Source organism: Hyperolius riggenbachi, chromosome 11 (assembly GCF_040937935.1).
Source record: "Hyperolius riggenbachi isolate aHypRig1 chromosome 11, aHypRig1.pri, whole genome shotgun sequence".
NCBI lineage: Eukaryota > Metazoa > Chordata > Amphibia > Anura > Hyperoliidae > Hyperolius > Hyperolius riggenbachi.
In genome coordinates this window covers 221,942,966-221,966,968 of record NC_090656.1, presented here as the reverse complement: position 1 = coordinate 221,966,968, position 24,003 = coordinate 221,942,966, and the positions used below count along the sequence as shown (strand labels likewise).

The following is a 24,003-nucleotide window of genomic DNA, read 5'->3' as shown; positions in this document are numbered from 1 at the left end:
TTCAGCAGAGTGTATGTATGTGATGATGCAATGTATTTATGTTCAACAGAGTGTATGTATGTGATGATGCAGTGTGTATGTATGTTCAACAGAGTGTCTTTCCCCTAAAATAAGACATCCCCCGAAAATAAGACCTATTGGCAGATTCCCCATGCTGTCCCAGTTGCTCGCTCAGTCGCCCGCTTTAACTAATCTGCTCCCGCTCTTGGCCCCCACCTTAAGGTTCGGATCCCAGACTTTAAGCAGCTATGGTAATGTATCCAGTAACAGTGCCGCCCTATACAGGAAGTGACCTCTGTTTACTTCCTGTCGGCGCGGTTACTGGATAAATTATCATAGCTGCTTTTGCTGCAAGTCTCTGCAGATGTGTGCACTGCTATGCCAGCATAAACTGCAGGAGGGTCCGGACTTTAAGGTGGGGGCCAGGAGCAGATTAGGTAAGGTGGGCGGCTGAGCGAGCGGCGACTATATACAGTGGCTATAAAGGGGGGGGGGGGGGGGGGGGTCTGACTATATACAGTGGTTATACGGGGGGGGGGGTGGTCTGACTATATACGCTGGCTATACAGGAGGGGCCAGACTATATACACTGGCTATATGGAGGGATCTGACTGTATACACAGGCTATATGGGGGGGGGGGGGGTCTGACTATGTACAGTGACTATATACAGTGGGGGGGGGGGGGGGGTCTGACCATATACACTGGCTATATGGGTGGGGCTGACTATATACACTGGCTGGCTATATAAGTGGGGGGTCTAAGTATATACACCAGCTATATACAGGGGGATCTAACTATATATACTGAAGGGGGAGCTGGATACCCCCACAAAATATGCCCAAGCACATGTTTTGAAGGAAAAATGAATATAAGACAGTGTCTTATTTTCAGGGAAATACGGTAGTAGCTAGGGAGGTCATGTGACATATAAATAAATCTATGTCTTGTGCGCTCACTCCTTACAATATAACAATTAGCGTACATACAGAATTAATTTCTAACATACGATAAAAAGTCCCTCTTAGAGTCCAAAAACTATTTTACGTGTCCATGGATCGCTGCACCAGTCATCAAGCATCAGATGTATGTAACAGTATTCCTTTTGCGATGCTGCGCTCACATGTAATTGAATCTTCATACAGTTGTGTCACTCAAATGAAAAGAGAAATAAAAAACATAGCATAATACTGTATTGCAACAGTGCCACATCCCTCACACCCAGTGCCAGGAATTTGATCGTGAGCTCTGCCTAATTATGCCTCCACAGGTCACCAGGTCACACAGGTCCTCACCATATAGTATGGCCGCCAACCACAGACAGCAACTTTAGCACCTTTACACTTTTCAAGTGCAGTTGCTGTCTTATAATTTGGGCAGCAAAACAGAAGGTGAGAGGCCACGCATGTTGGTGGTGGTGTTAAGCCTGAGGAAATTTGCACGGGTTGAAAAGTGTAAAGGTGCTAAAGTTGCTGTCTGTGGTTGGCGGCCATACTATATGGTGAGGACCTGTGTGACCTGGTGACCTGTGGAGGCATAATCAGGCAGAGCTCACGATCAAATTCCTGGCACTGGGTGTGAGGGATGTGGCACTGTTGCAATACAGTATTATGCTATGTTTTTTATTTCTCTTTTCATTTGAGTGACACAACTGTATGAAGATTCAATTACATGTGAGCGCAGCATCGCAAAAGGAATAGGTCATGTGACATAACTGCCTCGTTACCATTGGTGGAGCTGCTCATGATGAAACACAGATGGTCCCGCACAGCGGGGCGTTTCCTGATTCTCTCCAGCCACGTGCTCATCACATCAGCATGGGACAGACACGTTATCAGCAATCTGCAACACAGAACAGCACCTCCCATTACTGGAGAACATCAACATAAGAAGTGTAGGTAAAGCACAGCAAAAAAAAGTGTTCAAGAAATTCCTGCGCTATCGCTGCTCATATAAATAATAATGGGAGTAATGCCTGCCCAATCATCTGTGTTAGAAATGGCATCTCCCACCCACAGATGAAAAAAATCCCTCAGCAGTTTGTAAAGGCAAAAAACTGTCATGCCAAGAGGGCGTGGCTAACCCACAAAACCTAGGTTTTATGGCACAAGTGGCCAGTTTTTAGACATTCTTGCTTGCTACTTTGTTATAACTTATGTTGCCTGTGCTGATAGTGTGTGTTTCATTTTCTACACTGGAGGTTCCTTTTAAGGATGCAAATTCATTGACAACCACTACAGCTTCTGTTCACTGATGGGTTGGGAGATCTGACAGGAAAAAAAAATAAAGAGATTAGGGCAGAAAGGTCTACAGCTGTCTCATTTTACCATTTATCAGCAGCCATGAAAGGTGTCTTCAAAGAAGTAGGCTGCCACTTGGCCAATTGATCTGCCAGGGGGGAAATCGCTTGCCGAGTGGCTGTCACTGGTTGGGGCCCTCTGTACACACACCTGACTATTGGCTGAGGCAGTTGCATATGTATAAGGCTTAACCACTTGAGGACCGCAGTATTAAACACCCCTAAAGACCAGGCCCTTTTTTGAGAAATTGGCCACTGCAGCTTTAAGGTCAAGCTGCCGGGCCGCACAACACAGCACACAAGTGATCCCCCCCCCTTTCTCCCCACCAATAGAGCTCTCTGTTGGTGGGGTCTGATCTTCCCCCAGATGTTTGTTTATTGGTTTATTTTTTTTTATAAAGTGTTTTTTTATTTATTTTTTTTACTAATGTACTCCCCCCTCCCCCCAATCCTCGTGATCAGCTGTCATAGGCTTCAGCCTATGACAGCCGAACACCCCTGTGCCTTTGGAGGGGACAGTATAGTATAATTGGGATTTTATTCCTTTTAGATAGGAGAGGAAAAAAACATTTTAATCCTTTTTTGGGGTCATCCACTTGGCCCACCAGAGACTTTTTATAGTGCGCTCCTGATCTAGCAGCTGCTTTGATTCTTTACCAGCCTTCAGGATTGTGTTATATACATCTGGTTGGTACAGATGTTTTTCCTGTCTCGTGATGCTCCTGTCATGCAATTTTCCCAGGATTAATAGATAGTGCTTTGTGCATTGGGCCTGACGAAGGTCTTTGTGCCCGAAACGAGCGTGTTGTTGCCTGCTTTGTATTGCACTAAGTTGTTACATTCCTGCTTTGGAAGATTTTGTATATTCACAAGGAGCCTTCTCATTGAGAGTATTCCTGGAATTTTTAATGATTTTGTGTCAATAAAGTATTTTTTGATAACTCTTTTCTAAAAAAGACTCTGCATGAACTGTTTATGGTCCTTTCTATATATAAAAAGCCTTTGGAGGGGACAGCCATGTAACACGGCTGTCCCCAGTACAGCCCTGCCTTAGATCGCAGCGCTGTACCAGTAATTAGTCTTCCGAGCGCCGATCGGAGACTGAAGGCGGAGCTCGGCTCTGCCCACCAAGCAGGAGATGCACACGCAATCTCCTACAAAACAGAGCTCCATGACTTTACCGTGATCGGCGTTAGGCGGTCCTGGGGCTGTCAGAAAAAAGACAAGCCCTTGGGGTCAGCCGCTGAAGGTCCTGCCAGGCACCAGGATCAAAACTATTTTGTTTTGAGCTTTGCACAGGTGCAGTAGCAACTTTTTATCGGATCTGCTCTACTGCATAGTAGGGCAGATCCGATCGGGCTCGGCTGTATCTGTTTGAGCCCGAATAAAAGCTGCTACTGCACAAGGCTCACATAGGATTGTTTTGATCCTGGAGACCTGCACTGTTGGGGATTTTTGGTGGCTGACAGTGCTGGAACAGCGGGGCAGAGGAGGTCGGGGGGAAGCCTCATTAGGCTCCAGAGGCTTCCCCCTCCCGAGGTAAGTACCTCTCGGGACAATTTTTTTTCTTACAGGTCCTCTTGAAAGTGCACCAGAGACTAAAGAAATAAAAGTTTTATACATACCTGGGGCTTCCTCCAGCCCCATGTGCACGGATCGCTCCCACGTCGCCATCCACCGCTGCCTCTATCACTGGTACCGGGTCCTGTAACTTCTGCCAGTCGCGGGCGGTCTGCGCAAGAGAAGTGCGACCTCTACTTGCTCTACTCTCCGGCGGCTGCTGCAGAGATATGTAAATAGTGCACTCCTTTTGTGTCAGACGTTACAGGACCCGGTACCAGCCATTCAGAAGACTAAGGATGGCGGCGTGGGAGCGTTCCCTGTGTATGGGGCTGGAGGAAGCTCCAGGTATGTATAACACTTGTATTTCTTTAGTCTCTGGTACACTTTAAGCTAACCATACATTTATTGATGTATATAACAATGGCTTGTTGCGAACACAAAAAGGCTATACTGTGATAATCACCACAACAAGATTCCTTTCACACTGCATGGTGAACGTTGTGATGCAATTATTGTTCAATCGCACTGCAGCGGTTCAGAGAAATCGCATTGCACAGTAACAGGTGTAGTGCGACCATACGGTGCAGCATATACAGTACCATCACAGTATGCCTCACTGCCAATGTAAACATGCAGGGTATTCTGTACATGCACTGCCTGATCCCGATGGAAACTATCGCATTGCAAAGCGGTTAATTTGGTAGACCCATATGAATATCATTGCAATTTCAGCGTGATGTGATGATTGCTGAAAAAATATACACTTATCCATTGTCATCCGATGGGAGTAAATGATCAACCCCTTTCTGGTTACAATCTGATCATTTCCTATCCTGCACAACACATTAAAACAAACCTGAAGTGAAAAAAAAAGTGTGATATAATGAATTGTATGTGTGGTACGAATAATGAATAGAACATCAGTAGCAAAGGAAAGTCTTATATTTTTATGTTCAGTTATATAGCTTTGTTTGTTGTTATAACATTGCATCATTCTGTGATATTTGCAGTTTAGAAACCACGCTCTGTCTTAAAGGGAACCTAAACTGAGAGGGATATGGATGTTTCCTTTTAAACAATACCAGTTGCCTGGCAGTCCTGCTGATCTCTTTGGCTGCAGTAGTGGCTGAATCACACACCTGAAACAAGCATGCCGGTAATCCAGCCTGACTTCAGTCAGAGCACCTGATCTGCATGCTTGTTGAGGGGTTGTGGCTAAATGTATTAGAGACACAGGATCAGCAGGAGAGTCAGACAACTGGTATTATTTTAAAAGGAAAAAGCCATATCCATCTCTGTTTAGGTTCCCTTTAAGCTATAAAGCAGAGCAGAAATAATGATCCTTTGAACTTCCCTGCAGTAGAACCTGATCTTAATCTGTCTCTCAGCATCTCTTGGCTGTTTCAGTGCTTTAGAAAACAGGACTGTATTCCACCCAGTGAGTCAAATAGCCCAGAGAAGCTCTTTTGCATGGATGACAACTGAAGTTTTTTCTAACACTTCCTGTACTGAAAAACAATATCAGACTGTTTTATTTGCTACTAATGTTCTATTTCTTAGGTGAACTATACATACAATTCATTATCTCATAAGTTTATTTTCACTTCAGGTTTGCTTTAACCATTTAAGCCGCCTGGATGTGATTGTCACTTCCAGGCAGCTGCTGTTGTGCTGCTGCACGCTCCTGCGTGTGCCCGTGTTGCCCCCGTTAGCCCGGAGATCAATGAATGAGAACATAGTTCCCATTCATTGATCTGAGTCCCCGGTAGAAAGACCGATGGCTTCTTTCTGTTGTTTAAAGGATACCAGACTTGAAAGGCTCTGGTAAAAATGATAGCTGCACTGTGTAGGGGGTAAAAAGCACATTCTGGCCACTCCTTCTGGCCCCCTCCGTGCGCCGCCATTCTTACTGTATAGATGCCGGTGTCCCGGCGACTTTGGTGACCTTTGCCCTGGACATACTGCGCCCTGTGTGCACAGTATGTCCTTTCCTCTTCACTTCTACATAGTGAGAGGTTTAGAAGCACGCCGATACCTCCGTCTCCTCCGTGCTGCGTGTGCGCTCCACTAAACCAAGCGTCACATGATTAGCACACAGGGCGCAGTATGTCCAGGGCAAAGGTCACCAAAGTCGCCGGGACTAAGAACGGCGGCACACGGAGGGGGCCAGGAAGAGCGGCCGGTATGTGCTTTTTACCCCCTACACAGTGCAGCTATCATTTTTACCAGAGCCTTTCGGTTCTGGTATCCTTTAAAGCAGACCTTAACCCTGAATGTCCTCTCTGCTCTAAAAGATACCCAACAGCATAGTAACCTTTATATAAAAACATTTCTTTGTCACAGCGGACACAAATCCTGCAATAAATCTGCAATTTGTCTACTTCCTGCTTTCATGGAACAGACAAAGGGTTAACATCCTGTGTTTACAAATTAGCTGCTATGCTGAGGCAGCCAGCTGACACAGCCGAGGGATCAAATTACAGTTGTGATTAGTCACAGATGAGGGGGAATAAACTCTTTGTCTGTGTTTTCCTTCTGTCCTGTTCAGGTCTACTGCTGTGTCCTTGCTGTATGCTGGATTGTTTGACTTCAGTGAATTTACTTCTGCTGGGAAGTGCTGTGTGACAGGAGTATTACTGTGCACAGAATTGCTTAGGCCACTCCTGTTTTGTATTTTTCCATTTTGTACTACGGATGGTGTGAATAAGACCGCTGAAATAACCTGTTCAGCCAGAGAGGGGAAATGCGAGCAAGGATGGCAGCCTGTCAGCTGGAGGGGACGTGGCACCAGAGGGTTACTAATGTGGGAGAAAAGAATGGTGGCTGTATAATCCTTACCTGCAGGTCTCCAGCAGGGTCGGGGGATCCGTGTCACACAGCAGGAGCAAGAGGACCTCCCTTGGAAGAACAAACAAAAACAATCAAGAGTGAAAGAGTGAGTGTGTGACAATACACAAGATAAAATAAAGCCCTGTACCCACTGCTAGATGGGTAGGGGGACGCTCAGCCACATGGCCCTGACAACAGGCATTCCCGATCCATCTTCCTTCCCACACACTATGGGTGCGAACAAGAGTTCAAATGATTGCAGCACTTTGCGTCATCAGGGATCTTAAAAATCTGATCCGCCGTGAAGGTCGTTATCACTGTGCATCGCAAAGAGTCATTCGTCTAATCATGCACATGTACCCACACCGTGAGTTCGTGGATACGATCTCCTAGCGCAACAATTGTCGGTCACAGGAAAAATTATTCTAAATCACGACGAGGGGTGTAAAGGTGGCCACTCACTACTCAATATAGCAGCCCTAATGAGTCGATAACTCTACTGATTGCTGAAACATGGCCACCCCAATCAACCTTTCGATTGATTTGGGGCCAAAACGGTCCAAAGGATCAATTGGTTAGGCTGGAAAATCTCAGTCACAAGGGCTAAATCGGGTGCACATCGGTAATGGCATTCGATATTGCACCGAACGATGGGCCTAAGAGGTGAGATTTTACAGAGCACGGGCAACTGGAGCATATTTTTATACTTGGGGGACGGCCAGGCAGGCGGGGGCGCTAAGAGGATTTCTGACACATTTCATGCTGACATCGATCGGGTATCAGCATGTGGTGTATGGGCAGCCAAAACATCTCTCTCTGATTCGATCAGAGAGAGGTCTGTCTCATGGTCTCCTCCATACATCTCCTCACTAATCTCAAGATATTGTCCCTCCCGCAACCTTCGCTCCTCCCAAGAAATTCTCCTGGCCTCTAAGCTGATCACCTCCTCTCATGCTCGCATCCAGGACTTTACACGAGCATCACCACTTATCTGGAACTCTCTCCCACAGCCTGTACGTCATGCTCCAAACCTGGACATCTTCAAACGCACTCTTAAAACACACCTTTTCAGACAAGCTTATAACATTCTATAGCCCTTATTTACTTATCTGTCACAATGTAATCAGAGGCAAAGGGTCACTGCCTCATCCATCCTCCACCCCCTTACCTAGTGTGTCCCCCACAACCCATTAGATTGTAAGCTCGCAAGGGCAGGGTCCTCCTCCTAATGTTTACTGTTCTTGTAACAATATTTGTGCTGCTTGGAACTCTGCTGTACATTTGTTAGTTGTATCTATGTTCCCCTTGTCGTCTTATTGTGCTTTGTAAAGTGCTGCGGAATATGTTGGCGCTATATAAATAAATAATAATAATAATAATAATAATGGTCAATCTGCCCATACATCGCCTGATGTGGGATCGGACCTCTGTTGTGAAAATCTTAAAAGTTAAAATACATGTTAACATATACAAATAAGAAGTACATTTCTTCCGGAGTAAAATGAGCCATAAATGACTTTTCTCCTATGTTGCTGTCACTTACAGTAGGTAGTAGAAATATAACATTACCTACACATTTTGGACTAGCCCATCTTCTCATAGGGGGTTCTTAGGGTTTTCCTTTATTTTTAAAAGCACTTAGTGAATGGCAATTGCTCCGTCTAATTGCCAAAAAAAGTGTATGGTGAGCAGGGTGGCTGGCTAGCATCTTTATATAAATCTTTTTCAGGGAGTGCCTTTATAAAGAATAAAGGCCATGCTGAGATTCCCCTATGGAGAGATGGACTAGCCCAAAACCTGTCGGTAATGTCAGATTTCTACTACCTACTGTAAGTGACAGAAACATAGGAGAAAAGTCATTTATGGCTCATTTTACTCTGGAAGAAATGTACTTATTATTTGCATGTGTTTTACATTTTAAGATTTTCGCGACAGTTCCTCTTTAAAGGGAAGGTCCAAGCAAAATAAAAAAATGAGTTTCACTTACCTGGGGCTTCTACCAGCCCCATGCAGCCATCCTGTGCCCTCGTAGTCACTCACTGCTGCTCCAGTCCCCCGCTGGCAGCTTTCTGACCTCGGAGGTCGGCGGGCCGCATTGCGTACATTGTTACGCATTCCCGCTAGTGCAGGAACATTAACACATACATTTTTACGCATTACTGGTTCAATGCGTAAAAATGTACGCATTGAACCAGTAATGCGTAAAAATGTATGTGTTAATGTTCTTGCACTAGCGGGAATGCGTAAAAACGTACGCAATGCGGCCCGCCGACCTCCGAGGTCGGCAAGCTGCCAGCGGGGGACTGGAGCAGCAGTGAGTGACTACGAGGGCACAGGATGGCTGCCTGGGGCTGGTAGAAGCCCCAGGTAAGTGAAACTCATTTTTTTATTTTGCTTGAACCTTCCCTTTAAAGGAAACCCAGTGCGAGAGTGATATGGAGGCTGTAATGTTTATTTCCTTTTAGAAATTACCAGTTGCTCGACAGTCCTGTTGATCTTCTGGTGTCAGTAGTGTCTGAGTCACAACCCTGAAACAAGCATGCAGCTAATCTAGTCAGATGAGTCAGAGCACCTGATTTGCTGCATGCTTGTTCATAGTCTATGGTGAAAAGTATTAGATACACAGGATCAGTGGGACAGCCAGGCAACTTGCATTGTTTAAAAGGAAATAAATATAGCAGCCCCCATATCCTTCTCAGCTCAGATTCCCTTTAAAGTATAACTGAAGTGAAGTCTATGGGGGCTGCCATATTTATTTCCTGTTAAACAATACCAGTTGCCTGGCAGCCCTGCCCATTAGGCTGCAGTAGTATTTGAATAACACCAGAAACAAGTATGCAGATAATCTTGTCAGATCTGACAATAATATCAGAAACACCTGATCTGTTGCATGCTTGTTGAAGGTCTATGGCTAAAAGCATTAGAGGCAGAGGCATCAGCAGGACAACCAGGCAACTGTATTACTTAAAAGGAAGTACATTTTCAAGCCTCCATATACCTCTCACTACAGTGATTCTTTAACACTACCGCCAGTATTAATGGTATTACTTGCGAAATCAAACTGATATTAATGTGTTTTTGGCTACCTTGAGATGGTTACGTTTTAATCAAACAAATTAAATTGCAGTTCAAGTTTACTCTGAGCTCCCCAGCACTGAATGTTTGGAATGTACAAAGTCTTATCTATCAGTAATCAAATTCAAAGCTTTGATGAAGCTGCAATAAAATGGTTGTACTTTGTCTTGTGTTCAGATTGCATCGATTGCGGGATATTTCTGATTGTATGTTTGTACGGGACACAGACTCACCCCAGGTCATCGTTGTTGCTGATAGCCAGGCGGGTCTCCTGGAAGCAGGCCATGTTACCCAGAATCCCCACACAGATTTCCTGTGATGGAGAGAAGACACGTGGGATTAGAGGTGAAACAGGTGTCTGCATAGCAGGGCTGACACATGGAAAGGTATCTTTACTTACTGTGAGCCGATTACATTTTGACTTTGTGATCACACCTAAGAGAATTTCTGGGGCTTTAAACTCCTTTAGGAACATCGCCACCTCCTGGAGGACAAAGAAATGGCAAGTTAGAGTATCCCTGTATTTATTTATTTATTGTATTTATAAAGCGCCAACATATTACGCAGCGCTGAACATTAATTTAGGTTACAGACAATATTTAGGGGTGACATACAGCAATATGACAATACAGGAATACAAGAAAACCAGATCACACAGCACAGTATTAGTACAAGGTAATGCTTAGTCAGTCACTGGATGAAGCATGGAGATTAGGCAAGTTAGGTTCACTCAGATGCATAGCATGGGTTCACAGTAATGGAGGTTCCAGATCAGGTAGGACACAAAAGGAGGAGGACCCTGCCCAAAGGCTTACAATCTAGAGGTACAGTATCCCTGTATGACCAGATTCAAGAAGGAAAGACACAGTGTGTAAGGCAGGGGTCACACTTGGGCAAGTTCTTCGACAGCGAAATCGCAAAAGATTGAAAACTAATGTAAAAGAGAGGACCTTCGCAGTGCATGTTTTTTTTTTCACACACCGACAAATCGCAGGATACAGCACTGTATCGAGGAACACAGATCATCACAAAGGCCACTAGGAAACTCGCTTCAGGTTAGATACTTACCACATGTAGAGGGAAGTCTCTGGATAGCATTGAGCCCCCCTGATCTCACTCCGTCCTGTTGTTCCACTGCTGTACTCCATTCTCCGGCCCTCCTCGGGCAGGGCTGTGTCTCTGGCCCTCCTCGGGCAGGGCTGTGTCTCCGGCCCTCCTCGGGCAGGGCTGTGTCTTCGCCCTCCTCAGGCAGGGCTGTGTCTTTGGCCCTCTTCAGGCAGGGCTGTGTCTTTGGCCGTCTTCAGGCAGGAGCAGTGTCTTCGGCCCTCTTCTTTAGGCAGGAGCTGTGTCTTTAGCCCTCCTCCGGAAGGGCTGGCTCTTTGGCCCTCCTCAGGCAGGGCTGGGTCTTTGGCCCTCCCCTGGAAGGGCTGGCTCTTTGGCCCTCCTCAGGCAGGGCTGGGTCTTTGGCCCTCCTCAGGCAAGGCTGTGTCTTTCACTCTCCTCGGGCAGGGCTGGGTCCTTGTTACTCCTCGGGCAGGGCTGGGTCCTTTGTTACTCCTCGGGCAGGGCTGAGTCTTCGGTCCTCCTCAGACAGGGCTGGGTCTTCGGTCCTCCTCGGACAGGGCTGGGTCTTCGGTCCTCCTCGGACAGGGCTGGGTCTTTGGCCCTACCCGGGCAGGATTTGGACATGCTCAGGTCTCTTAGTATTCCTGAAGATGAACGACTCCATATTGCGCACGTGCGAGTCGCACTTGCATATGCATGAGTTTGTGCTCACACATGCACAGTAAGGGACTGAGTGTCAATCTTTGTAAGTGCTCAGGGACCTGAGTACTACCAAAGCCAGCATGGCATGTTCGACCTGCAGATGACATAACGTTACCTAGGGGCCTGGAGGTGGAATGAGGGTACAGAAAGACGACTGGAGCTCTATGGAATCCAGAGCCATTTCTCTCCATACTGATCTAATTCTTTTTTTACTTCAGGTTTAATCTCATTAAAATTTAATGGGCCTACAAATATATACACAAGTTCTTTAACCTGGTCAGAAGATACACACCTGGCCTCCAATGACCTCTTCCTAACCACCTGACGCATCTAGCACTCTCATGCACCACTACTGGACTTCACTAGAGCTGCCCCCATCCTGTGGAACTCTCCCCCACTGCTTATCAGGCTTGCCCCCTCCTCTTTCAAACAATCCCTCAAGACTCACCTCTTCAAGAATGCCAACCCCGCCTCAACGCTGCCCTAAAGGTAGCCACACACTGGTCGATTTGCCATCAGATTCGACCAACAGATAGATCCCTGTCTGATCGAATCTGATCAGAGGGATCGTATGGCTGCCTTTACTGCAAACAGATTGTGAACCGATTTCAGCCTGAAACCGTTCACAATCTGTGGTGGTGATGGTGTTGCCGCCGCTCCCCCCGCCCGCATACATTACCTGCTCCGGCCGGCGCGACTCCAGTCCCCAGGTCTCCGCTGTCGTCTCCGCTGTCTTCTCCGCTCTGGTCTGGTCTCCAGGTCCGGCATGCTTCACTTCTTCCTGCCCGGCAGGAAATTTAAACAGTAGAGCGCCCTCTACTGTTTAAACTTCCTGCCGGGCTAGAAGAAGTGAAGCATGCCGGACCCGGAGACCAGACCAGAGCGGAGACAGCGGTGACCGGCGTGAGTCGTGCCGGCGGAGCAGGTAATGTATTGCACCTCTATTGCGTCGGTGTCGGGCACTCGAACGCTGCTAGCGACGCGCTCCCTACCCGCGGGTGATCAATGGTAATTTCCCGCACGGGGCGATCGATGGGATCGATCTATTTCGGGTTGAAATAGATCGAAATTTAGCGTGTAGCGTGAACGATGTGACAGCAGATTCGATCCCAGTGATCGAAATATGCTGTCGATCGGCGGGGAATCGGCCTAGTGTATGGCCAGCTTAACTCTCTCTGCAGAGAACCTCTCGATGCAGCCCCTGCTCCTTTTGAGTCCACAACCACTCCCTCTAGACTATAAACCTTTGGCAGAGCCCTCTCTCTGCACTCTACCCACAGAATAATGTGAACTTGTATTGTTAGGACTATTACTCCAGTGCATGATTTGGCATTGTGTATCTTATTGCTTATTTAGTATTTATTATTATTATTATTTATTTATTTATAAACCAACATATTCCGTGGCGCTGTACAATGTAAGAAAACAAACAAGGGATACATAATGATACAGACAATGATATACATCAGATATGCACACTGATACAAAATACAGAACTGCTGATTACAATAGCAAATTTAACATGAGCGACTAAAATGTATAAATGTCTAACAGAGTGCAAGCAATTAAATTAATAACATTCCATGACACAAAAGGGTGAGAGCCCTGCCCTTGCGAGCTTACAATCTAAAGGAATGGGGTAGCACCGGCACCTTCCACAGCGCTGTACAGAGTACATAGTCATGTCACTAACTGTCCCTCAGAGGGGCTCACAATCTAATCCCTACCATAGTCCTATGTCTATGTATGTATCGTGTAGTGTATGTATCGTGATTTAGGGGGAAGCCAATTAACGTATCTGTTTGTTCTTGGGATGTGGGAGAAAACCAAAGTGCACAGAGGAAACCCACACAGACATTGGGAGAACATACAAACTCCTTGCAGATGTTGCAAAAAGCTTGGATAAATAGTATAACACACCACATCTAATTATGTCCAGAACACTCATTTATTACACAGATATTAGGACACATATGCAGACAAGCAGCAATGAGAACACAACTTGTACAACCATAAAAACTTTGTGTACAGAATTCAATTAAAACCATGAGGTTGCCACCGGGGCCATCATAGCATATAATGCAGTGCCACAAAAGCAGTATGGATGCCTGCTAGCTTCCTGAATAATTAATTATGAGCTCATTTCCATGAACCAGCGCTGGTACAGTCCATTAGCATAACTCACACTTCATATTTTTTGGATGTTTAAATAATGGTGAGATTTAGGAAGGAACAGTTCATGACAACTATTGCGGTCTGGCTATATTTGCAGTCAGTTCTCCTTTGTATGCAACATTTCACCTCACTTTAACAGTAATTAGCAAAGTCTTACTTGCGTTTGGATGATACTTTTGCGGCAATCAATACAGGTTCGAGTGCCGCTATCTCGGGAGACGGTCCTGGCTTCTGATGCATCAGCAAGCTGATATCCGTGGGCCCACTCGTCTTCACCTAAGAGCGCTCAATATTGCACCGAGCATGCTTCTTTCAAGTGTGCAGTCCCCGCTAGGTCATTGATAGACCTGTAGTTCGCCGGGTCCTCCCATTGCCGGGTTTGCCATGACACAGTTTACTCCGGTGCCTACAGACCGCCAGGCTCTCTCACTGCACTGGCGTCTGCTCGCTCTTCCGGTCCACTTCACACTACTCACTCGGTGAGTTTGGCTTGCGCGCTTGTGGGAGCAGGAAGCTTGATAGCTTGGTCGGGCGGTGGCTCCTCCCACCGACGCATTTCAAGTCTGTTGACGTTTATTCAGGGCGTGGTTTGTGCCCATAGCGTTCATGATTATATAGGCAGGGTTTTTGCCTGTAATCCCCGCCTATGTAAGGGAAAATAGTAGTTTGTATTTTGCGCATCCCATCTGCCAGTTATAGTCAGTTCATATATTTGGTTGGCTTAAGATCATGTTTTGTCCAATATTAATACCTGCATAATAGGATCATATGTACTGTTAACATCAAGTTGTTTTATTATGTCATAATCTACACCAATCCTTCCTTTCTCCTCAATTATAACTTATATGTGGTACACACAGTGCCATCTTGTGGATTTAACCAAAGTTGTCGTCTACCTATTCTAGGTCATCTGTCTGAGAAAGGGGGTCAAATCGAATGCAGTATTAAAACCCACCGGTGTAAGTGTATTTAAATGGTAAATCCACATAGTTTATTTTCCCAGCAGGATATCTTCAAAATCACCTCTCCTCTCAGACAGATTCAACTTATATATTGCTTTTACCTTTGTACCTTCCAAGGAGGCATTGTGCATTTCCCTGTAGTGTGTGTAGAAAGGGGTAATTAAATCACCATCTTCGATTTCCCTAAAATGTTCCAATACCCTCAACTTTAAGTCTTGTTTTGTCTTGCCTATATACATCTTTTTGCATGGGCACTCAATTACATAAATGACTCTCTCTGTATTACAGTTCGTGAATCCATTGATTCTATCTGTTTTCTTCCCTTCACTATCACTGAAGGTTCCTTGCAGATGTTGCCCTGGCTGGGATCAAAACGGGAATCCAGCGCTGCAGGGCGAGAGAGCTAACCACTACTCTACCGTGCTACGTACCTGTATAGTGTTGTCTGTCACCCGTTATTATTGTCTGTAATGTTATTTATTTTACAGCGCTGCATAATTTGTTGGCGCTATATAAATCCAATAAATAATAACAACAAAATAAAAGTTACATTTTAGAGCATATAGGGCTTTTTGTTGATTACAGGATCAATTGTGTAGAAGATAAAAATAGCATTTAAAGGATACCTGAACTGACATGTGACATGACTATGCTGTGTTCCTTTTTTTCTTTCTCTGCCTGAAAGAGTTAAATATCAGGTATGTAAGTGGCTGACTCAGTCCTGACTCAGACAGGAAGTGACTACAGTGTGACCCTTACTGATAAGAAATTCCAACTATAGAACACTTTCCTAGCAGAAAATGGCTTCTGAGAGCAAGAAAGAGGTAAAAAGGGGAATTTCTTATCAATGAGGGTCACACTGTAGTCACTTCCTGTCTGAGTCAGGACTGAGTCAGCCACTCACATACCTGATATTTAACTCTTTCAGGCAGAGAAAGAAAAAAAGGAACACAGCATAGTTATTTGTGTGCTAGGCACTGTACATACACATGTCTATCTCATCATGTCACATGCCAGTTCGGGTATCCTTTAAACATGAATAGCAATGACCTTTATAACTTACAGAATACTTTGTTTCATTATGGAGCCTTCCTTTAAAGGATGCATAAGGTGACAAGTGACATGATAAGATAGACATGGGTATGTACAGTGCCAAGCACACAAATAACTATACAGTACTGTGTTCCTTTTTTGCTTTCTCTGCTTGAAAGAGTTAAAAATCAGGTATGCAAATGACAATATCGGTCCAGGTTGGAACCAGGTCAATACCTGTCCAGGTTGGGACCGGGTCGGGAGTATAGCGTAACTCTCACTGATAAGGAATTACAGCCATAAACCACTTTCCTGGCAGTAAATGGCTTCTAAAAGCAGGAAAAAGATAAATAGGGTCAATGGCTCATAGATTTTAGCTCTGGCACACTTCAATGCATGTGCCATTGAGCTGAGACAATGAAACAGTAAAAACGTAAAAAGTAGATTTCCGATTAAATAAAACTAAAAAAAAAAAATCCTTATTAGGAGGATATACTGTATGTAATTGTTTATCTCACCAGTTTATTTTCACCTCCTGTTTCCTTTAAGGCTCACGTGGATTTGCAGTAGTGGAGGAACCCTGGGATCTCACAAGGGAAAACATATCGGAGATCTGGAAACGTATACAATCACAGCTTCCCATGCTTTTATGCGAGCCTCTGGTAATATCACAAAGATAATACAGCCCAGCTCCGATCTGAAAGGTTAATCTGAAGCTGACATTTCCAGATATGTATTTAACTGCTGGACCTACATTGAGAAACTGCCTACAAATTATCAGCAACAAAAGGCCTAACCTTTGCAAATACACAATAAAGCCGTCAGGGCCCCGCCAGAGATCCTGAGTGACATGGCACCAGTCCCATCAGTCGGTAAATCAGGAAGGTTTTGTATAAGAGGAGAGACCAGGCCACATGCAAACGTTATAGGATTTCACAACTGGAGGATAAGAGAGTCCAACTGCATGGAAACTACACACAAACACTCACAGGACACTTTATCAGGAACACCATACTTGAGCCCTGTACACACACGCATGTATAGATGTCCCCAGGGCCGGTTAGAGGCTGAATAGGCTTCAGCCTCTGGGCGCAGAGTTGCGAGGGCATGGGGAGGGGATCCAGCTTCTATCATCCCTCCTTCTCCTGGGCGCCCCCTGCTGTCACTGTGCTCCCCCTACTTCTCCTAGCTCATCCCCTCTGGGCTCTAGAGGTCCAAATCTCTTTGGTCTCCTCTGCAGCTCTATTCATTCTACTCCCTGATCCTCAGATCGGGAACTAGAGCGTGAGAGCCACTGCCACTAGGGAAATGTATAAAGGGGGGGGGGGGGGGGCAGTCACTTGGGAAATCTATAGGGGAGGGAGGGGTGCCACTGCTATTTAGGAAATTAATAGTAGACTGTGGGGCCAATACTACTAGACACCAGGGAGATATAAAGGGGTGCCACTGCCACTAGGGAAATGTAAAGGAGAGGGAGGGGGCCAATACCAGTAGACACCAGGGAAATGTATAGAGGAGTGAGGGGTGCCACTACCACTTGACACCAGAGAATTTATAGGGGAGGGGGTGCCACTGCCACTAGACACCAAGCAAATGTATAGGAGAGGGAGGGGCAAATACCACTAGACACCATGGAAATTATAGGGGAGGGGGTTGCCACTGCCACTAGACACCAGGGAAATGTATAGGGGAGGTAGTGAGCCACTGTCACTAGGGAAATGTATAAAGGACAGAGGGGGCCACTGCCACTAAGGGAATGTATAGTGGAAGGAGGAGGCCACTGCCGCCAGACACAAGGGAAATGTATAGGGGAGGGAGGACCCATTGCCGCTACACACCAGGGAAATGTATAGGGGAGGGAGGGGGCCACTGCCACTAGGGAAATTATAGGGGAGGGAGGACCACTAGAAAACGCTGAAGAGGGGGAGCATCAGGAAACCATTTTTTGGTATGTCTTCCTCTGCTGCTGGAAAACCTTGCCCCGGCCCTGCTTGCCCCAATGTGTGGTTGAATGATCCGTAGCGCTGGAACGTCACAGGAGAGCTCATGGTTCCCCTTCTTTACGCCCCTGGAATCCACTTTGAGCTCTGCGTCATCCCCTCTCCATAGCAACAGTACGCCTTGCTCGGCTGTAACCTAGCAATGCGCCTGTACACCTGAAACATTGTGTGTAATGTGACCCACACACAGGTTTACACTAGGTGTGTGCGCGGTACGCTTTTCCCGATATGGAAAACACGTGACATTTGACATGTATGAACCTTCCTTAGGGTTGGCATGTATAAAACACCTCGGGTGTTTTCCCAGCGTACCTCATTCATGGACATGTCCCAGACTTTACAGATGTCATTCTCCATGTCTTCATCCAGCTCCGCAGAGGCCTCCTCCCCCTCCTCAGGCTTCTCTTTCTCCGCAGTGACCTCCTGCCAGCAAATTAAAGGGACACATCAGTTAACGTGTAACTGCAATCAGTTTGAGCCAGTTAGAAATAAAATAGACAATAATGTAATCGTTTCTCATTAAAAGCAGGCATTACTCTGCAAACTGCTACGCAGGAGCTCTGTATCAGGCTGTGCTCCCACCAGAGTGGAGAACAGACTTTTTTTGTTCGTCCTCCACTCATTGCTAAGTGGACAGTGAAAGGCTTCTATATTATACATAGGAGCAGCTGTTCACACTTGTCACGCTGAAACGGATCCGCTGCACTAAGCAGGACACATTTCTGTGCAGTCTGCAATAATCTTGGGCCAGGCAGAGGCATTCCCCCATATAGCCTGCTCTTGCTGGCCGCACTTGATATGGAAGTAAGTGGGAACTGAGCCATTAGCGTTTTGAGCCAAACGGATCCGGTGAGCGGATCTGGTCTCCGCTTCACTGGATCCGGATGGCTCTGTGTACACTGCCAAACGGAAAGTGAACACGGATCAGATCAACGATCGATCGGATCAGTTTTCATTCAGTTTGCCGTTAAATACATACCTAATGCTCTTTTGAAACCGGCGGTAGAAGCTTCCTCTTCTTCCGCTGTGACTACACAGCGCGTCATGTGACTAGTCAGAAGACGACGGAAGCCTCTAACGCCGGCTTCAAAAGAGCATTAGGTATGTATTTTACCCTACCTCACCCACCCCTCCCCTCACCCTCCCGCCGCTCAGGTTTGCGTCTCCACATCCCCGCGGAACGATCAGTTTCTTCACTACTGTGAAGAAACGTTCTTTTTTTCATTGCCCCAATGCAACACCATTTTTTGTCCGGTTTTGTTCCGCTGGGCACAACGGTCTGGGAAATTAAGGCCTGGAGCATTTTTTAGGTCCAGGGAACGGAACGTACATGTTAATGGATCCACAGGTTAACCTTGGATCCTTTCACATCCATTCCGTTTGCACAGTATACGTTCCGGTTATGTTCCGCAAAAAAGCACTAATGTGAACCGGGCCTTAGGCTTGGTTTACACATTAATCTGCACATTTCCGGTCCAGTCCTGTCCTGTCAGTTTTCCCTGACTGGACCGGAAATGTCCACACACCTATAGAAAACTGATACAAAACTGACAGGACCAGTGGCAGAACTGCAATTCATAGGGCCTCCAGCAAAACCTTGATGCCCCCCCAATGGTCACACCCCTCCCCTTTGTGCCCTTAGTGGCCATGAGGCCCATCTCACAAGGGTCATGAAACAAGTGTGGCCATCATAATCTTCACACCCATAACAAGCGTAGCCACAAAACACCTGATGTGAAGTATTGTCCCCTGTATCAGAGGAAGGGGAGGTTAGTAGCTGGGGTCCCCCACGGCTCTGGGCCTCACCGCAATCACAGGTGCTGCTCCCCTGGAAAGGACTGGACTAGACTAGAAATGTACAGCTTTTATGTGTGAACAAAGCCATAGAAAAATCATACAAAACTGATGCCAACTGTCAAAAACTCACAGGACTGGACACATATGTGTAACCCCAACCTTATTGTCTCAGACCCTCACAATGCCTTTTCTGAATGCGCAGGTCAGTGGGCCGCATTATAGCCTGATGTGATCTGATTACAGTATGTGCGACTGTGTGTGTATATCCCCTATGATAAAGAGACTCTGCAGAGCACTAAATATCAGTGAATGTCCGTACAGCATCAAATCTCAGTAACCACAGAAGTCGGAGGCACCCAAAAATATAAAATATGTAAAATCAGTTTAAAAAGGAGAGGCAGTAGTTATATTAAAGAAAAAATACGTACAATTGCTCAACAATATGTATCAAACCTCCCAGGTGCTAGCACTGGTAATAATAAACCACCCCAAAATACAGAACACCAACACCAGTTTAGCTGCACTCATAAGAGAGAACCATTTATTGCACAAAAATATGCTTCACTGTTTGAAAAATTTGAGCAAAAAACCCCCAATAAATATAGGGTATAAATTGCATAAATCTAAAAATGACAAGATCAAATTGGGGCCCCAATACATCTGACAGAGAAAAACCACTCACATCACCACTCACTCATAAATATGCAGGGATGGGAATTAATTCCAGAGATGCAATAAATTATGCAGTGATTAGTATCACCAATTCATCATGATTAGCTAATCAAAAAAAGGGCTTTCTTCTGAAGTAAAGTGCACTTTTAGATAGAAAACATACATAGGATTTCCTTGATAGGAACTATTTTTTGCATATGCAGTTTTTTTCTATCTAAAAGTGCACTTTACTTCAGAAGAAAGCCCTTTTTTTGATTAGCTAATCATGATGAATTGGTGATACTAATCACTGCATAATTTATTGCATCTCTGGAATTAATTCCCATCCCTGCATATTTATGAGTGAGTGGTGATGTGAGTGGTTTTTCTCTGTCAGATGTATTGGGGCCCCAATTTGATCTTGTCATTTTTAGATTTATGCAATTTATACCCTATATTTATTGGGGTTTTTTTGCTCAAATTTTTCAAACAGTGAAGCATATTTTTGTGCAATAAATGGTTCTCTCTTATGAGTGCAGTAGTTATATTACCTCTCCTGAAGAACAATAGCCAATGCAAATTATATTGCACAAGAATAAGGTATGACAACGCGTTTTGCTGGCTTTACCGGCTTCCTCGGGTTAATTACACCCACAAAAATAATGCTGGGAGTAGGGATGATCGGAAATGTCAATTCCGCCATTGCCGATTTCCGCTACTGATTTCCGCATTCCGATGCGGATTTTGCTGAAATTTCCGCTGACATTAACATCAATTTTCTCAAAAAATACAAGTCGGCGGCATACAGCATATCGGTAATGCGGATTTTCTGCATTTTACATTGCAGTCAATGGCCGCCGACTTTAGCGGTTAATAGAAAAGCCTTAGTAGGTGCTAGAAATACCACATTTTCAGGGTATGTTAAGCAGAAGAGGAAAAGTTAAGCAGGAGGAAAAAAAATCTTTCAAAAAACCTTGTAGTTTTTGAGAAAATCAATGTTAAAGTTGGCAAAAATTTATGCGAAAATTCGCCTAACGCACTGAGGCTTCCAGTGCATTGTTACGAGTGCCTCTGAGGCTCTCGTACTGAGAGACACTCCCAAACGTCAACCTCCCAACACATCTTTTGAGAGGTTGACGTTTTAGCCTAGTTCCCCTTGGCGGCCTTCCTCAGAACCAGGAGGGCGACTGGTGAGGATCCTCACAAACTCGAGTGATAGAGAGGGAATTTCTCTGCATGCCCTATTGGGGGTTGCTCTTCCATTGCAACCAGAAAAGTGTAAGTACTCCTCTTTACTCAAACTATTTCTCAATACCGTGACAACTTGCACTATTGGCTCCTGTGTTTTTCTCTTTTGTGTTTTTTTGGTCCTTGTATTCTGTGGTCTCGTCCTTCAAGACCAAATCTCAGCGACTGTGTAGAGCAGCAAATCTCAGTGACTGTGTAAAGCAAATCTCAGTGATAATCTGTAGAGCAGCAAATCTTAGTGACACTGTGTAGAGCAGAAAATCTCAGTGACAATCTGTAAAGCAGCAAATCTCAGTGACAATCTGTAGAGCAGCAAATCTCAGTGACAAATCTGTAGAGCAGCAAATCTCAGTGACACTGTAGAGCAACAAATCTCAGTGACACTGTAGAGCATCTAATCTCAGTGACACTATAGAGCAACAAATCTCACTGACACTCTAGAGCACCAAATCTCAGTGACACTGTAGAGCAACAAATCTCACTGACACTCTGTAGAGCACCAAATCTCAGTGACTCTGTAGAGCACCAAATCTCAGTGACACTATAGAGCACCAAATCTCAGTGACACTATAGAGCACCAAATCTCAGTGACACTATAGAGCACCAAATCTCAGTGACACTATAGAGCATCAAATCTCAGTGACACTGTAGAGCATCTAATCTCAGTGACACTATAGAGCAACAAATCTCACTGACACTCTAGAGCACCAAATCTCAGTGACACTGTAGAGCAACAAATCTCACTGACACTCTGTAGAGCACCAAATCTCAGTGACTCTGTAGAGCACCAAATCTCAGTGACACTATAGAGCACCAAATCTCAGTGACACTATAGAGCACCAAATCTCAGTGACACTATAGAGCACCAAATCTCAGTGACACTATAGAGCATCAAATCTCAGTGACACTATAGAGCATCAAATCTCAGTGAAACTCTGTAGAGCACCAAATCTCAGTGACACTGTAGAGCAGCAAATGTCAATGACACTGTAGAGCACCAAATCTCAGCAACTCCCTGTACAGCACCAAATCTTAGTGATGCAATAAAGCAGCAAAACTAAGTGGCCCTTTGAATAGCTCTCGGTGATCATACAAAGCAGCAAGTTTCAGTTTCCCCCTGCAGAGCACAAAATCTCAATGAGTTTCTGTAGGGTGCCAAATCTCAGTGAATCTTTTGAGAGTAAAGAGAGAGATAAAGGAAGCCTAAAAGAGCCCAATGTAGTATAGTATTCTCTGCAAGGAATATAAATGAAATATAACAAAACATCGCCTGGAAAAGCACCCACCATGCATGTGGGGAGGTACTGTCCTCACTCGACCTTTACCTGGCCTGTCTGTGAGGTTGGCCACTCTTCAAAAATGATTGTGTAAGAAAAGAATATAAAAATCAACCTCCCAACAAAGATGACAAAACTGATAAGGTAGGAGGTGTCCAAAATGTATAAGCTAGTTACAAAACATGTGAAAAAGTAAAAGTGGAATAAAACTGACATAACATTCAATAAAAATGGGTTTTCCTAATTTTTAGGAAAACCATACAGTTCCCATATGTGCTTTTGTGCACAAGTAAACGTGACTTTAATATATAAATACAGCAGCTATCTAGTAGTAATTTCTCTTATGTTTCTACTTGTCAGCACAGTGCAGTTCAGTGTCACCAGTGGCTGGCTGTAACTAATTGTAAAAACAGTGGAATGTAAACAAAAGATAATGTTATCACCTCTGCAGATGCGGATTGCAAGCTGAAGGAGCTCGCCGTACAGGAGAAAGTGTTGTGTTTAACTGTTTGAATGCTGTTCTGCTACAATTTTTTAGTGATAGTATGTTTAAGGCTGTATATAATCTTTTAGAGCAAAGTAGAAATGCTGAATTTCAGAACACTTTAAAGGACAGTTGCGAGCAAATAACTAAATAAAAAAAAACAAGATCTACTTACCTGGGAATTCCTCCAGCCTCTGGCAGCCTATCTGTCCCTCGTCGCAGCTCCGGTGCCCCTGGATCCCTTCTGCTGCAGATGCCGACCTCGCCAGGTCGGCATCTTATGCGCCTTGTGCAGAATGCTCCAGGCCACATGATTGCGATAGCCATTGGCACGACCCCGCGATTGCGCAGGCACAGAAGATGCCAACCTGGCAAAGTCGGCAGCTGCAATGGAGTGGATCCCGGGACACCGGAGCTGCGGCAAGGGACAGATAGGCTGCTGGAGGCAGCCCCAGGTAAGCACATTTTTTTTTTTGCCTTTATTTTTTTATTTGTTTGCTTGTTTTTTTCTTTATTAGCTTGCACCTATCCTTTAAGGAAGAGGTGCCAAACACATAGGGGGCCATATCTAAAACATAGTCTAAAGCCAAATTGTAGCAAATAAAGCGCCCTAACTATGGTGACCGGGGAAAGGGGGGTGTTTCAGCTCCTTCCCGAGTGGCGCAGTGGGCTAGTTTATTATTTACCTGCTTTCAGTACTGGTGCAGATAAATATTACACTCAGGGCCGGCCCTAGACTTTTTGCCGCCTGAGGCAAATTTTTTAAAAATTGGGGGGGCCGCCGAGCTGGAGGGGTAGCTGGCAGGACGGGGGTATTGGGCCAGCGGCGGGGAGGGGGGTCGGAC

At 45.2% G+C, this 24,003-nt stretch overlaps 1 protein-coding gene across 3 annotated transcripts in view; it reads right to left on the bottom strand.

Annotated features, from left to right (window-relative positions):
* Positions 1-24,003, bottom strand: part of SAAL1 (serum amyloid A like 1) — a 227,095-nt gene that overhangs the window by 29,059 nt on the left and 174,033 nt on the right. For all 3 annotated transcript variants that reach the window (XM_068260992.1, XM_068260993.1, XM_068260994.1), the window contains exons 3-7: positions 18,014-18,124; positions 10,166-10,249; positions 9,999-10,078; positions 6,700-6,759; positions 1,726-1,841 (exon numbers count right to left, since the gene is read on the bottom strand). In XM_068260992.1, the coding sequence (XP_068117093.1) occupies positions 1,726-1,841; positions 6,700-6,759; positions 9,999-10,078; positions 10,166-10,249; positions 18,014-18,124 (451 nt within the window). The remainder of the gene's footprint in view (positions 1-1,725; positions 1,842-6,699; positions 6,760-9,998; positions 10,079-10,165; positions 10,250-18,013; positions 18,125-24,003) is intronic.